Source organism: Vipera ursinii (genome assembly GCF_947247035.1).
Source record: "Vipera ursinii genome assembly, chromosome: 1".
Lineage (NCBI taxonomy): Eukaryota > Metazoa > Chordata > Lepidosauria > Squamata > Viperidae > Vipera > Vipera ursinii.
Window position 1 is genome coordinate 179,944,507 of NC_139512.1, and position 16,240 is coordinate 179,960,746.

At 42.9% G+C, this 16,240-nt stretch overlaps 1 protein-coding gene across 1 annotated transcript in view; it reads left to right on the forward strand.

Moving 5' to 3' along the window:
- The window catches only part of UNC80 (unc-80 homolog, NALCN channel complex subunit), a gene marked incomplete at its 5' end in the record, with an annotated part of 192,180 nt that extends 179,321 nt beyond the window's left edge, over positions 1–12,859 (forward strand). The window contains 2 exons of the mRNA XM_083369438.1: positions 2,406–2,620; positions 12,384–12,859. Of these exons, the coding sequence (XP_083225564.1) occupies positions 2,406–2,620; positions 12,384–12,656 (488 nt within the window). The 3' untranslated portion in view covers positions 12,657–12,859. The remainder of the gene's footprint in view (positions 1–2,405; positions 2,621–12,383) is intronic.
- Between the last annotated feature and the right edge of the window lie 3,381 nt (positions 12,860–16,240).

Here is a 16,240-nt window from a genome sequence, read left to right on the forward strand (position 1 = left end):
CAGGATCTTCTTCCTCTGAAGATTCCTCTGAGAGTTTGGCATCCTCGTAGTGGACTGTCTCTTCGTTGTTCGTCGTTTTGGCGGGCTGGACTGTTTGGACTGCATCCCTGGCGGCTTCGTCTGCCATTACTTCATCTTGGGCTTTGATGAAAGTTAAATTCGGTCTGGCAAAAAGTCTTTGCTGGAGCGTTCAGTTCCGTAGGCTGCAGACAAGCCAGTCTCGCAGTCACTCCTCTACATTGGAAAATTTACAGAGGCATGTGGCCTACCTCAAGGCCGCTATGTATTCTGATGCTGTTTCGCCGGGCTCCTGCATTCGCTGTTCAAACTTGAAATGCCAAGCAATCACTGACATCTTTGGCTGGAAATGCTGTCCCAGCTTTTTCTTGAGGTCTGCGTAGGAAACTGACTCCAGCAGTGTCAGGGGAAAGAGGTTTTCAGCCAGGTCGAACGTATCTGGGCTGCACACACAGAGCAGCATGGCGGCCTTCAGCCCATCTACTGTGACTTGGTTTGCCCGGAGGTAGTTTTCTACCTGGGACAAGTAAGAAGGCCATCCCTCTTGGATGCTTGACATCGAATTCACGTAGTCTTCCAACTTTCGGCATTCTGTCTTTGGCTGGTTCCTGCAGTTTTTGATCCTGCTTCTCCAAGGCCCAGGGACTGAATCCGCTGAGCACGTGGTCGCTAATGTGGCTTGCTAGCCAACCGTAGGGGGAGGGGGAAATGTCTTTTCCCTCCAGACGTGAGCTGCCTCACCCCTAGTGAACTTCAGCTCTTTTGGAGAAGCAAGATCCCATCCTCGTCACCAGTCTTGTGTAGTGAGTTCTTCACGCAGGAAAGGAGACGAGGCAAGTGAGTTCAACAAAGCTCATGACTTATTGCTTGCAGGATCTGAACTGAGAATTGGGCTGCAGCTTGCAGCAATTTATAGCCTGGCCCCTAGGAGGCAGCCAATAGGTTTAAAGCAACTCATTGCCACCTAGGGGCAGCCAATAGCAGCACTGGAGACCTGGAGTCTGGGTTGCTGGAGAGCCGTTAGCTGCTCCAGCTTACCACGTGGTGTTACAATTGAGCCCAGTACATAACAGTGCCCACTGGAAAGTGGCATATGCATTTTAAGGATGGTCTATTAAATGGGCAAGCAAATGTCTGGGAGAACCTCTCTTAGACATTGGTCCTGCAGGACCTCTTGTCCTTAATCTTTCTTTTGAACTTTTGCCTTTTCCTAATGGCCTGTCTGTAGCCTAACTGTTGCTATTTTTCCTCCACTCTTCTCTTAAATCTGATTTGGCTGTAGCCCATGTAACTCCTTGGGCCCTGTCAGCCCTCTCTTTTTTTTAAAAAAAAAAGCAATATGATGAAATGAAAATGTCTGTGTCATAAAACAAGGGAGATACAATGACAATCAAAAAAATGTAATGCAGTAACAAAACATCAGTTTCAGCGTTTTTCAAGCATCTCTTTGTACCCTCCTCTCTTTCTCACAATCACCTTGTTATTCTTCATTGCTGTTACTAGTTTTCCACAGTTAAATCTTATCAGAAGCATTTTTATTTTATTTGGTTTCAATTTTATCTCACTGGAAATTCACAGAATCATCATCTCTGCTGGCCACAGCTTCTCCTTTCTGAGAATATTCTTGAGCTATCTAAATAAAAAAATGTTTTGATATTTTTAAAAAGAGAAAAATTCCAAAAGATTTGTTAAAAATGAAGTTGGACAAAAAAAATCTGACAGGTGCCAAGCGGATTATCCATGGTTATTTGTTTCTTATATTTCTGTTTATAATTTCTGCTCATGCTCTCTCTCTCTGTGTGTATTTTTAATAATTTATGTTCATACAATAGATTGCATTCCAGCCATAAATATTTCCCCTGTGGTTTTAAATACATACATAGCCATGCATAAATAGAAAACATAGCAGCAGCAGATAGTGGCAGTGCTATATATAATTCTATCATAGAACACCCAGAACGGAGTTCTGGCACCTTTTTTTGGATGTAGGGTAAGCAAGGTGGGTTGTATGACATGTGTGAGTTCCAGCACCTTTTTCTTTTACAAAAAAAGCACTGACCCTGGCCTTCTAGACCACTGAATTCAAGCAGTTGTAAAGGGAAGATACATAGAGACTTGTTGCTGTGAACAGGGGTGGTCCTTAAAGTTCTGTGAAGTCCCCAAGGTCCAAACTATGCCAACCTATGTTCTAAATGTACATACCAGTTTCAAGGAAGTTCCTGGTATCACGAAGGTTTCAATTGGGAAAGGAGGTTTGATGTAAATTTATTTAGACAGTAGTTTCAGGAGCTCCCTTTTAAGATTAGCAACTATTTTTGTTAATATAATGACACATATTCAGATTCTTTTTTGATCCTTGTGTATCTTTTGATGCTTATTACTTGCAGTGGATCAAAAACGATCTGTAACCTTCACTGAAGCTCAGTCAGAGGCATCATCTTCAAAATCTGATCCTACACCTATTACAGCCCAGCAGCAACAATGCAGCAAAAGGAACAGCCCTGCAGAAGGTAGCAAGCAAGCAACCAATAAATCTGTTGTGAAGTCATCACCTACCATTACTGTGGCAGATCTCCATAGTAGTCAAATCTCTTCTCAACAGGTAATTTAATAAAGCAGAAAAACATGCTTGCTATTTTCAATGGAATATGTCCACTAATGGTTGCAACTGTTATTCTTTGCATGTTAGCCTTTGGTTTCTCATATTAAGGGCAGTGTATCTTTTTAATCTCTTATTCCAGCTGTAGATAACTTGACATTATCTGGATGTTCTCTTATGGTCCCCACAATTCTATTGCTTTATGGAGATTTATGAGAATTGAATTGTAATCTGGAAACTCTGGTAGCACTTTAGAGTTTCTATTCCAAAAATAACTGGATGTGTTATGTATGCAGGCACCTGCATAGCAACAGCCACCAGGGGGTATTGGCCTGAACGGTTTTGGCGGGAAACCCAGTTTTGGCAGGAAACCTAGGGCCAACCCCATTGGCTGTCCGCTTTTTTTTTTTTTTGCCCAAGATGGCGGCGACCACGGGTGGCGTTCGTTGAGCTCTGCGGTGAGCCTACACAATGGGGACTGGTGAGGTTCACGAAAGCCCAGCCGAAGGGCATATTCGGAGGGGGGGTGTAGGAACAACAGGCTAGCACCGTTTTGCGGTGTGGAGCCTTTCCCCCCCCCCCCAGAGAAGTAGAAGAGGCAGCGGCAGCAGCCGGGCGGCCTGTAGCTTGCCGCCGATCAGCTGCTACTCAGGATCAGCTGTTAGGCGCTGTGCTGATTGCTCGCTCTCCCTTCCTCGGGCGTTGTGGAAGCTTTTCAGGTTGAGATCACTTCGGCAGCCTAGGATCCTGCTGCGGACCTCTGGATCAGACCTCTGGATCATCAGGCGCCTGAACTCGGTTGGAGGGCGCCGTCTGCAGCTGTGTGGATCTCTCTGTTCCTGTCTGCTGCTCCTGGCCTTTCCGCTTATAAAATGGCTGCGGATTCCCGTCTCGGCGTGGAGGCTATGGGAGAGACTTTTCTGTCTCCTTTTTCTCAGAGGACGATGGAGATTTGGCTGCTTGAACCTGAGCATCTGACATTTATAACTGAGCTCCCTGCAGCCCTAGAAATGGATTTGTGTGCTGGATGGTCTGCTTGCTACTTTATAAGATGGACTGGATGCTGGAACAGGATTTGGGACATTTTTTCTCCTGTTCCCGTGACCTCCCTATGATGTTCCGGAAGGAGTCTAGGACAGGCCGTGGTGAGAGGGCGGCTCTGGACTGGCTATAAATCCCCTGCTGGTGTGAGAGACTAGGAAGGTGGACTTTTACTTCCCCAGCAACGCTGCCCCTATCCATCCCAGGCTGGATTTCATGGCTAGGTGAGAGGACAGTCATGAGCTCTTGTCTGGACCGGCTCAGGTGAGAGCAGAGCCGGATTGGCAGACTGCTGGATGATGACACGTTCCGGACTTAATGTTCTTTACATCTGAACTAACATCCCATCAGCTTAATAACTTCTGACCCCATTTGTGAACAATGGCTCATATAGACAGTTCCATCTCATGGCTCGTTTACAATACCCTGGATCGGACTTGTGCGCCCTCAGAGGGGTTTCTCCCTCCTGGATACGACCAGCCTTCTTTTCTAACATTCCCCTTGATGACGGACCCAATTGCTGGGGCTCCGAGAGGTGGCTGGGCTTAACTAGGGGCCTCGAGTGGAGACGTACTAAGAGGTCCCTGATAAAATTTTTAGCCGGTTATTTTAAAAGGTTAGGGAGGGTGAGGGAGGGGAGGGGAGGGAATCTTTAACCGGCACTCAGTCTGGACCTGTTAGAGGTCCCGACGGGACGGGGTCGGGGGAGGTGGCTGCTGGTTCTGGGAATGTGGGGGTGGGGCTTCAAATCCCCACGGCGATAGGGAATGGCAGCAGGTGTTTGCGCGGAGGGCCATATCAACATCTGGGATCGCGCCCCCGCTATCTCCGAGCGGTGGCGCGCTCCGACCCTCCGGTTAGCACCCTCTTACCTGGGGATGAGGGTGATCAGGCCCCTGAGCTCAGGTTGGTCTATTTTAACGCTAGATCCGTAGTCAACAAAGCTCCCCTCATCCGTGACCTGATCGAGGAGGAATGTGCGGATCTAGCGTGCATCACGGAAACTTGGCTGGGCTCGGAGGGAGGGGTGCCTCTCACCGAGTTATGCCCGCCAGGTTTCCGGGTGCTGCACCAGCCGCGGGCTCAGGGCAGGGGTGGTGGAGTGGCAGTGGTTATTCGGGAGACTTTGTGTCCCCGGGAGGCCACCATTGTCCAGATGGCCGGGAGTGAATCCCTCCTCTTGAGATGTGGTCCTCAGGTTCAGTTGGGCTTGTTGCTTACATACCTGGCGCCCAGCTGTGTGGCAACAGCCCTGCCTGAGCTGCTCGACGCCCTCTCAGGGTTGGCAGTGGAGTTCCCCAGGCTTATAGTCCTGGGTGACTTCAACCTGCCGTCACTGGGAGGGTCGTCGGAGTTAGCTCGGGAGTTCATGGCTTCCATGACAGCCATGGGCCTGACCCAGGTTATTGAGGGCCCGACTCATGAGGGGGATCATACTCTCGACCTGGTGTTCCTGTCTGGACAGTGGTTGGACGATCTGGGAGGGGGTTCCCCGTCCATCACCCCTCTGTCATGGTCAGATCACCACCTCCTGAGGCTGGTTTTCCGTCATGCCACCCCCCGCCGCTGGGCGGTGGAACCATCCAGGTGGTTCCGCCCCAGGCGCCTAATGGACCCGGAGAGAGAGCGCTTGGGCCTATACCTATCACCCTTACCCACAGCCCAGTCGATGCTCTGGTGGAGGCCTGGGAAACGGCTGCCACCAGGGAACTTGACTGCGTTGTACCCATGCGACCTCTGACCCGGCGCAGATCCCGCTGGGCCCCATGGTTCTCTGTGGAGCTCCGGGAGATGAAGCGTCGGAGACGAGGTCTAGAGAGCGGTTGGAGATCCAGCCGATCCGAATCCGACTGATTGCAGTTAAGAACCTTTATAAGGTCTTATCTTGCGGCGATAAGGACGGCGAAGTCTAACTACTTTGCCGCCCTTATCGCGTCCGCAGATAATCGCCCGGCCGCCCTGTTTAGGGTGACTCGCTCCCTCCTTAACCAGGAGGTGAGAGAGGATCCCTTGCAGGGACGAGCCGAGGAGTTTAGTCATCATCTGGCAGACAAAATCGCTCGGATCCGGACCAGTCTGGACTCTGACTGGGCAGAGTCTGACGTGGAGGAATCAGGCGGTCTTGAGCACGTTATCTGGACTGAGTTCGACCCTGTTTCCCCTGATGATGTGGACAGGATCATGGGGAGACTGAGCACCACCACCTGTTTGTTGGATCCGTGCCCCTCCTGGCTAGCTTATGCAGCTCGGGAGGGAACACGAGGCTGGTTCCATGTAGTAATAACTGCTTCTTTGAAGGAGGGTGTCTTCCCTGCCGCCTTGAAGGAGGCGGTGGTGAGGCCCCTTCTCAAGAAGCCTGCTTTGGACCCGGCTGTTTTAAACAACTATCGTCCAGTCTCCAACCTTCGCTTTCTGGCGAAGGTTGTTGAGAGTGTGGTGGCGCATCAGCTCCCTCTGTTCCTGGAGGAAACTGATTATCTGGACCCGTACCAATCGGGCTTCAGGCCCGGACACAGCACGGAGACGGCATTGGTCGCGCTGGTGAATGATCTCTGGAGGGCTAGGGACAGGGGTTGCTCCTCTGTCCTGGTCCTATTAGATCTCTCAGCGGCTTTCGATACCATCGACCATGGTATCCTGCTGCGGCGTCTCAGGGGGTTGGGAGTGGGAGGCACCATTCTACGGTGGTTCTCCTCCTACCTCCAGGGCCGCTCGCAGTCGGTGTTGACAGGAGGGCAGAGATCTGCCCCGAGGTCTCTCATTTGTGGAGTTCCTCAGGGGTCGGTCCTCTCGCCTCTCCTGTTCAACATCTATATGAAGCCGCTGGGCGAGATCATTCGTGGTTTCGGGGTGGGGTATCACCAGTACGCTGATGATACCCAACTTTTTCTTTCCACCCCGAACCAACCCAGCGATGCCCTCTCCGTGATGTCCCGGTGCCTGGAGGCGGTTCAGGTCTGGATGGGGAGAAACAGGCTTTTTCTCAATCCCGCCAAGACTGAGTGGCTGTGCATATCGGCATCTCGGGTTAACCAACTTATTCCACCTCTAACGATGGGGGGTGAGGTGTTACCCCCTGTTGATAGGGCTCGCAACCTGGGCGTCCTCCTGGACTCACGGCTCAATTTTGAAGACCACATAGGAGCCGTGACCAGGGGGGCTTTTGCACAGGTTCGCCTGGTGCGCCAGTTGCGTCCCTATCTGGAACAAGACGCCCTACGCACAGTTACTCATGCGCTTGTTACCTCCCGTTTGGACTACTGTAACGCTCTCTACATGGGGCTGCCCTTGAAGACCACTCGGAGGCTTCAACTGGTGCAGAATGCGGCCGCGCGAGTTGTAATGGGGGTCTCCCGATACTCCCATGTAACACCTCTACTCCGCGAGCTGCATTGGCTTCCGGTTGCCCTCCGGGTGAAATTCAAGGTGCTGGTTATTACCTATAAAGCCCTACATGGCCTGGGTCCGGGCTATTTGAGGGAACACCTGCTGCCGGCATCAAACGCCCTTCACCCAGTGCGCTCCCACAGGGAGGGTCTGCTCAGGGTGCCGCCGGTGAGAGATTGCCGGCGGGTGACACCCAGGGATAGGGCCTTCTCAGTGGGAGCGCCTGCCCTCTGGAACCAGCTGCCGGTGGAGCTTAGGACTGCCCCCGACCTCCGATCATTCCGCCGAGGCCTGAAGACCTGGCTCTTTGAGCTCTCAGGCCCAGGCTGAGGAGAAATTTTTAATTGGGGTTTTAAGTATACAGGGTCAATTTAATATTTTTTAATTTGGTTTTTTAACTTTTGTATGGTGGATTTTTTAATTCCCTGTAAACCGCCCTGAGTCCTCAGGGAATAGGGCGTTATATAAATGTAACTAAATAAATAAATAAATAAATAAATACATGGCTAGGTATTTAAGGAGGCCAGGTAACCCTCACCTCCCAGTTCGCTACCCCCCATCCAATAAAGAGCTGAACTCACACACCGGCTGGTGTCTCTTCCTTGCGTCGGATGCACAACAGTGGCGACGAAGGTGGGATTGCTGCCGACAAGGAGCTGAAGTCACCGGGGAGCGTTCCGCGAGCTGAAGGAAAAGGCGTTTTCCTTCCTTCTCCCCCACGACCGCCAGCCGACTGGAACAGCCGACCGGACCACGCCGGTCACCACATCCGCAACTGAGACTGCACACCGCACCGCAACCGAGACCACACCAGCACCGCGATGGCAAGGGCCAGACAACCCCGCGAATTCGACACCCGCCGCCCCGAGACATGGGCCCATTACCTGGCTCACGCCGAACTGTACATGCGGTTCAATCAGATCTCGGAGGACGGCGCGAAGGCGGCCGCCCTGCTCTGCATCGGGGGACCAGCGCTCCTGGAGATTGCCGTGAACCTGTTCGCCCAGGAGGCCATCAACACCGTCGCGTACCGGGACCTCGTGGCCCAACTCAATGCCCATTTCAAGCCCCAGCACTCCAAAGTGGCCGCGTGGTCCCAATTCGAGAAGAGGGCCAACGCCCCCTAGTGGCTGTTGCTATGCAGGTGCCTGCATACATAACAGGATGTGTAGCCTTATTTGTTAATTGGGACAAATTGGGAGAGCTGCTGCTGTACTAGTCTCCCTGTTGTTCAGTGGTAGCAGTTACTCAGCTTCATTTCTGGATCAACAGTGGATTTCCCCAAGTTTATGGTGGGGGAAATTTTAACATTTTTATTGGGGATGGGATCAGAGATGGCCTGGAAGTTCATAGCCACCACAACAATCATCAACCTGTACCTGATATTCCAGGGCCAACTCATGCAGGAGGCTACAGTATATGCTAGATCGAGTTTCTGGCTCGACAGATGTAAGGTGAGCTGAGGTTTGGAGACATTGCAATCTGTCTCCTGTTATGGTCAGATCACTCTGTGCTGTGTCCTGGGTTACTAAACTTTGCAGGGAGGATGTTCTGTTCAATTGGTTCATCAAATAGGATAGCTATTCTTGGCTTCCAGAGGCACTTGCAATGTTGCTTGGGCTGTGATGAGAGTTCTACAGATATACGATTTGCCTGCTAGAATAGGAAGAAACTACAGTTTTGGACAGAATTGAGCAACCTTTTCTAGTTAAGAATGCTGAGGAGTTCTGGGAGATGAAGTAAACTAGGAAATGCATAGAGCAGAGTGAATCAGGCTGAAAATGTACATGTTCTAGCCCAGTGCTTCCCAAACCTAGCTAAATTATCCCTAATTGGGTAAAAGTGTGTTTTTCTTTGAGTAAAGCACAAATGATGCTGGAAAGTATAGAAAGTAAATCTCATTTTAATAATTTGTGAGCATTTTACTAATATCTAATCTGAAGGTTGTTTTGGTGCGGATATAATAAACTTATTGTATGTATTGAATGTAATGTGGTGTCTATGCATACCAAAGCAGGTGTATGAAAACAAAATTTCTCTATCTCCTACCCATATTTACATGACATAACATTACCATACTGCAGATTTCCTTTCTTTTTAAATATAAGGAGTCATTTTCTTATATGGAATAAGGAAGGGAAAATTTAAATAGAATTATTTTGTATTAAATGTTGAATGTGCCTTGATTGACTGAATGATTGATTATATTTATAGCCCACCTTTTCTTCAGGAGCTCAAGGAAGTATATGTAGCTCCATCTTATCAGCACAACAGCTCTGTGAGGTGAGTTACTGTGGACTGGGGAGTTGAATCTATGTCTCCCAGGATAGTTAGTTTAAAAAATGCATAAGCATGAGAAAAATGTACAAAGTGTATAAAGCCAATTTTCTTCTATGGGTCAAGATAAAAGAATGGGGATATTTTTTTAAAAAAAAATCCCAATAGATTGGAATTTACAGAGTATCAGAACATTTTTCATAAAGAGGTTTGCTAAATATTATATAAAACGGTAAAAGACTTTTTGAATTATATATCTTTAAAATCTGTTTCATAAAGTGACTATAACTCCTTTTGCTTTTTACCATAAAAGATATGTTGGAAGGCTAGATGACTATTAAGTGTTAAGTATGTCAAATTTAATCAAAATTGGAGAGGGTACACCTTTATTTCTTATGCACCTTTAAATTTTGATGTTATTAAAAATATCTTACATTTGACATTCTGTAAAATAAAACATTCTGCTCTGGAGGTAATGACATTTGTGGCAAAAATTGTTCATATAGTGAGAAATATCTGTGAGAAATTTTGGGCAGATAGGGTTTTATGCAAAATGAAGAGATGGTGGTAACAAATAATGGAGTGGTTAAAGGCAGGAGAAAGTGTATTTTTAAGCCAGTCAGGGAAACAAGGGAGATAATATTAATATTGTGAAATGGGAAATAGCAATGTGAGCTGATGAAAGGATTCTCTTCCATGTACTCTCTACTGCATTCCATTCTTTCAAAAAATATTTTTATTAAAGATTTTTTTAAAAAGAAAAAAATATATATAAACTAACATAAAGTGAGAAGAATAAAAGAAAAAGAATATATCAAAGAGAAAGCTTAAAGTGAAAGAAAAATAGAAAAGAAGAAAGATACAAAGACAAAATATTCTTCTCAGCAGTTTTAAGTACAATCATAAATTTACCTCTTGCTCTGATTACAACATAACTCTCTTCTTTCTATACTTCCTAGTCATCAAAACTATAAATCACAAGTTCATCTTTTTCTGTTTCACACAAAAAGTCTGCAAGGTTTTCCAGTTAGCAATAAATGTAGTTGTTGTCTTATCTCTGGTCAGAGTTAATTTAGCCATCTTGGCAGGTAGTACCAAATCTTTCCATCTTTGTGCATACAATAATCTCACTGAAGTTATTATGTAGAAAAACAATCTTCCACTATTTTTTACAACTGTTATCCAACAATTCCTCCCTACAGCCTCTGGTTTCAATGGTATATTTATCTTTACAATTCTCTGAATCAATATATGCACTTGAATCCAATTTTCTAGCTTTTTTAAACATCCACCAAACATGATAAAACATCCCCTCTTGTTCACATGTAAAACATAATTTTGAACTGTCTTTATACTTTCTAGACAATTTCTTTGATGATGTACAATGACACATTTTCTGATTAGAATATGGGACTTTGTACATAACAAATTATGATACTTTAATCAGCTCATATTTTTCTTTTGTCTGGAATGGCAATAATCAACAGCAATAATTGTGCATATAAAGAAATATGCAAAGTAGAATTTTCTGAAAATCTAGTGGTTCATTCTCAGGGTCTTCTCCTGTTTCCTTTCCAAGTAAGAATTGTAAGCATGCAGGTTAAAGGAAGGAAAAAGTGGCTCTGTTAAATAAAAAGTGATGAGGCTGTCTTAATACTCTGTAGAATTACCATAATGAACTTGGCACATTATATATGCATTTTTTGTACATTGGATTGTTAATTTATCCCAAACAGTTTCAGCTAAACTGATTTCAGTAAGACTTAAAGTAACTTTTCTCAAATTGTCAATGGGGATCCACTCTTGCTCCAACACTCCATTCCATCCTTTACAATAGGCACCAGCAGCTCCTGATATAGGAACTGGAATTGGTTATAGTTAGACAGCAAACTTATAGTATTCAGGATGGAGAGAAGAAAAATAAGGAAATATGAAGTAGTCCAAGTAGCAGGGAGAGTGAGTGAAAGAAGTTATAGTTCTTTGCTTTTCTCCAGAACTGTACTTTAAATTTCACTTGGAAGGCAATATAATAATGTAGATCAGAACTGACTAGATACAACTAAGATGTAAAAATTCTTAAAAGTGGTTATCAAAATCAGGAGGAAAGTACTATTTAGTCCTAATGCTATTGATATTTTGTTACCAGATGTTATTCTCTCTCTCTCTCCTCTCCTTCTCCCTCTCTGTTTGCCTCTATCTCTCTGGCTTTTATCTTTACTTGTGTTAATATCTTCTGAAGAGGTAAGATAGTCATGATGCAGCTACATTTTGTAATGTACTCATCTCTGGTGGTTAGATCTTTTTGACCTGGGTAAGGATGGAGGACAAGTATGAACTAGGCAGTGTTCCAATAGTATTTGATCATCCAAACCAATAGATTTAAGTACTGGTGTCGCACTGCTTGCCAATCTCCTTCTCCCATTTCAAATAGATGCCAGTGATGGCCAGTGCTATTATGGTTTCCTTTTATCATTCTTCCTGCCAACAGTTCAACAATGCTTGTATTTTACTTGAGGAAAGATGAACTATAGAATTCTATAGAACTATAAAATTCCCTATCATTAAAAAAGCTATTATGGTACAAGTTTTTAACAATTTCCAAAAAGGAGTTTGCTATGTGTGGAAAAATATAGCCTCCAATTACAACGAAGTCTCCATCTATCTGCCACTCTATTATTACTTGCTTTACCCCAGGCTACCACTGTCTCAAGGGAACTCTTGGACAATTCCAAATATAATTGTAAGCTGTCCACAGTCACTTTGTATAGGTGTGTGTGTGTGTGTGTGTGTGTGTGTGTGTGTGTGTGTGTGTGTGAGAGAGAGAGAGAGAGAGAGAGAGAGAGAGAGAGAGAGAGAGAGAGAGAGAGAGAGATTGCTATTGTGATAAGGATCTATATTCATAGATTTATTGGCTGCCCAGAGTTCCCCTGTGGTAAGATGGTGGCCAATAAATTTAATAAATAAATAAATAAATAAATAAATAAATAAATAAATAAATAAATAAATACATACATACATACATACATACATACATACATAAATATACTTCTATTCATTGCAGACTGAGACACTTGCTACTGGAAAAGATACAAAAAAGGAGGAGGATTCAGAGCAAAACCCAGCACTTGCTCATAGTACCTCTCCAACTGCACAGCTTTCTGATGCTGAGGACTTCACGGGCTTAGAAACAACCAGCTTATTGCAGCATGAAGATACTGTGCTTCATATAAGTGAAGACAATGGGATGGAGAATCCCCTTCTTTCCAGCCAGTTCAACTTCACACAAGTTGAGATGGGGCAAACTGATGTTGTCCAGGATGAATCACATGTTTGACTTGAAAGAAACAGAAGTACAATAGAGGAAGCAGAGACTTTCCTCTAATCTTCCTAGCTCTCTATAAGTAATGTAAGTAAAGAAAGAGCACTTTATAAACAATGAGAGATATCTCATATCCTGTTGGCGGGTTAATATATTTCATAAGTTATGCCTTTGGAAGATCTAGTTAGACTCAGGACACACTGTAAGATTGAAGAATAACTGGGAATGTTCTTAGACACAGAACCTAATCATGACATAGGAATCTTCTGCTTCTTAGACTCTCCAATAAAATATTACATTAAACATTACAGGCAGAAAATGAGAATGATCTTTTAGAAGGCTGCCCACCTTTAATATAATACCTAAAGTTTATTTTTGTAATCTCAGAAGGGAGACAGATACTGTACACAGAGTATATTTATCACAAACATTATTAATAGCAATCACACTACAGGAAAATTTCATGACTATATGTTTCAATTAGCATAGGACACAAAGTTTATTTTCACAAACTATATACGTTTGCAGGTGTTTGTGAATCTGTGAAAAAACATAACATATATCCATTATGTCTCTGTTTGAATTGTGTATCCAATGGATGATTTGCAATCTAAATGAAATATGAATGTAATCATTAATGTACAAGTAAATAACCTTTATATGCTGATGTCAGTTGCTATAAATTAATAATTTTATTTAGTTAATGTTTAAAGGTTTCTAAGTTGGATGTGGTGTCAGCCATACATATAAAGCCTATCATAAGAAGCAAAACTTTAATATATATATTTCATAATTAGCTGGGGGTGGTCTTTTGAAGCTATGCAGCAAAAAAGATTTGGCAAAATTAAAGTGTATTTTACTGTTCTCATTAACTCCCATTGCTTTAAACCAATCTAACCTCTACATGCTGGGGGCATGCTGCTTTCATTGTTGTTATTGATAAAGTTAATATAACTGTACACCACTTTTTAAATGTTGCTTGATTTACTTGTATGATGGGGTTCTCATTGATTTAGGAAGGTTGAAGAATCATTTATTCAGAAAACATACTTCCTTTTGTAAATTTATATCCCTTATATTTACTGAATGGTTGTATATAAAGTGAATAAGGGTATGATGGCAGTCAAAAAGTATCTTATGTTTAAGTGCATTATGTATACACACACACACTTGTATGTATATATATATGTATGTATGTATGTATGTGTATATATATATATACATACACACACACACACACACACACACACACACACACACACACATATATATATATATATATATATATATATATATATATATATATATATATATATATGTAAAGGTTCCCCCCGCACGTGTGTGTGTTGTGTGTTAAATGTTTGTTAAGCATTCAGAATACACTTGCTTAGTCCCAGACACAGGACAAATCTTATTTCCTGTTTCAGCCTAGCCCAAGGCCATCTACAGGCAGTAGCCACAGCAGTGGCAGCTCATATTTGTGTAAATTTTTTGGCTTGCTTTATGTCTCCCTTTATTCTTTGTTAGCAAGCCAAAAAAAATTACACACACACACACACACACACACACACATATATATATTGCTCAAAAAAATAAAGGGAACACAAGATAAGACATCCTACTATTAAATGCAGTACATTGTGTTGTTTAAGTGTTCCCTTTATTTTTTTGAGCAATATATATATATATATATATATATATATATATATATATATATATATATATATATATATATCCATACATATATATATATATATATCCATATATATATATATATATATATATATATATATATGTGTGTGTGTGTGTGTGTGTGTGTGTGTGTGTGTACATAATGCACTTAAACATAAGATACTTTTTCACTACCATCATACCCTTATTCACTTTATATACAACCATTCAGTAAATATAAGGGATATAAATTTACAAAAGGAAGTATGTTTTCTGAATAAATGATTCTTCAACCTTTCTAAATCAATGAGATTTAATGTAGCCTGTCCTAACTTGGGTCCATATAAAGATATTGGGACAATTCCCAGATTTCCCAGTCCACTAAACACCACTGGATTGGGGAAGGCTGGCTTAAATATGTCCACATAATAGAATGAAATTGATTCAATACTTTTTCTTATCTCAAACTCACAGCAGTACTTTTTGCTTACAATAGCAGTGTGTTGGGTTCACTTGTCCCTTTGGAAATTTGTGTGAATATATTTTTTTTCTTAAAAAGGATACAGCTTAATTTTTTTGTTTCAGTTTCTGGTTTTCTGCCTGTGGTGAAGGTTACAGATTAACTGGTGGACACTGAATATCCATAATAAGGATATGACATTGCAGCTACCAAGTGTATATGTGTACTAACATTTTACATAAATGCTTTTCAGTAATTACTTACTATTTGAAGAAAATAAGCATTTATTACTATATGTGCATTTATACATATGTTGATATAGCTAAATACAGTTCATGTTGAAAACTTCTAGAGTTGAAGGAGACGTTTTTAGATAGGGCATGCATTATCTAGCATGCATGCTCCAAATTTATTTCTTTGTCCTCTTTGAAATGACCTTGAAAACAGATAATAGAATAACAAGAGTTCCAAGGGACTTTGGAGGTCTTCTAGTCCAGATAAAGTGACATAAGCAAAAATAACTTCGTCCATCAAATGTGTGAGGTCCATCAGTCCAGCTATGTGTTTAGGACTAGGGACGAAAAAAACTCATGCTGGGGGGAGGGAGCTATTTCAATTCTGGGAAAGTTCGGTGTTGTGGCTACTATATCTTTTTTGACAATTTTTGACAATAGGAATGTCCTTTCTAAATTATGTTCTGAAAACAAGCTAAACAAAGAGGATGTGTGTCCTGACAGCACATTTAACATACTTAGAATATATAGTGCCTCAGATTTAATTTGAAACACACAGAGGCATCAATGCATGGGATCATTAATATAGCACTGTCTTAAAGCAGCTGCATTTTTTCTGTAAAAACAGCTACATGGCTGCTTTAATAGACAGATGCCATATTTACATTCTTACATATTCTGAAATACTTCTCCTAGACAAGGGGTGTCAAACTGCCGGCCCGTGGGCCGGATGCATCACAACGAAACCGTGCCCTCCCCATTGCCGGCAATGGGGAAAAAGTAACGATACGTCGTGCGATGTCACATGACATCGCAAGTTTGACATGCCTGTCCTAGTCTGAATCTGAAGCTCCACACAGCCTTAGTATTTTTTAAATAGTGCTCTGAATAGCATACATCCTGCTATATGAAAGAATGAAAAATGTCATGATCCAGTATAATAGGCTTTTCCCTGCCTTTTTCAAATAACTGATTTTCATTAGGAAAAATGGGAACATACTGTATTAAATGAAAACTAAGGAGATGAATGTTGATTCTAGTATAAAACATTCAAAAGGAAATGGGCACAGTCTATACAATATATGAATAAACACACTAAAAGACCTTTCACCGAAACATCCTCTAAAACTCTAGAAATCTCTCTTTTGGCTACTGTACAAGCTGTATCTTAGATATGTATGAATGCACAGAACACAAATAAGACACATTGTAAATCACATTTTAGGAACAATAAT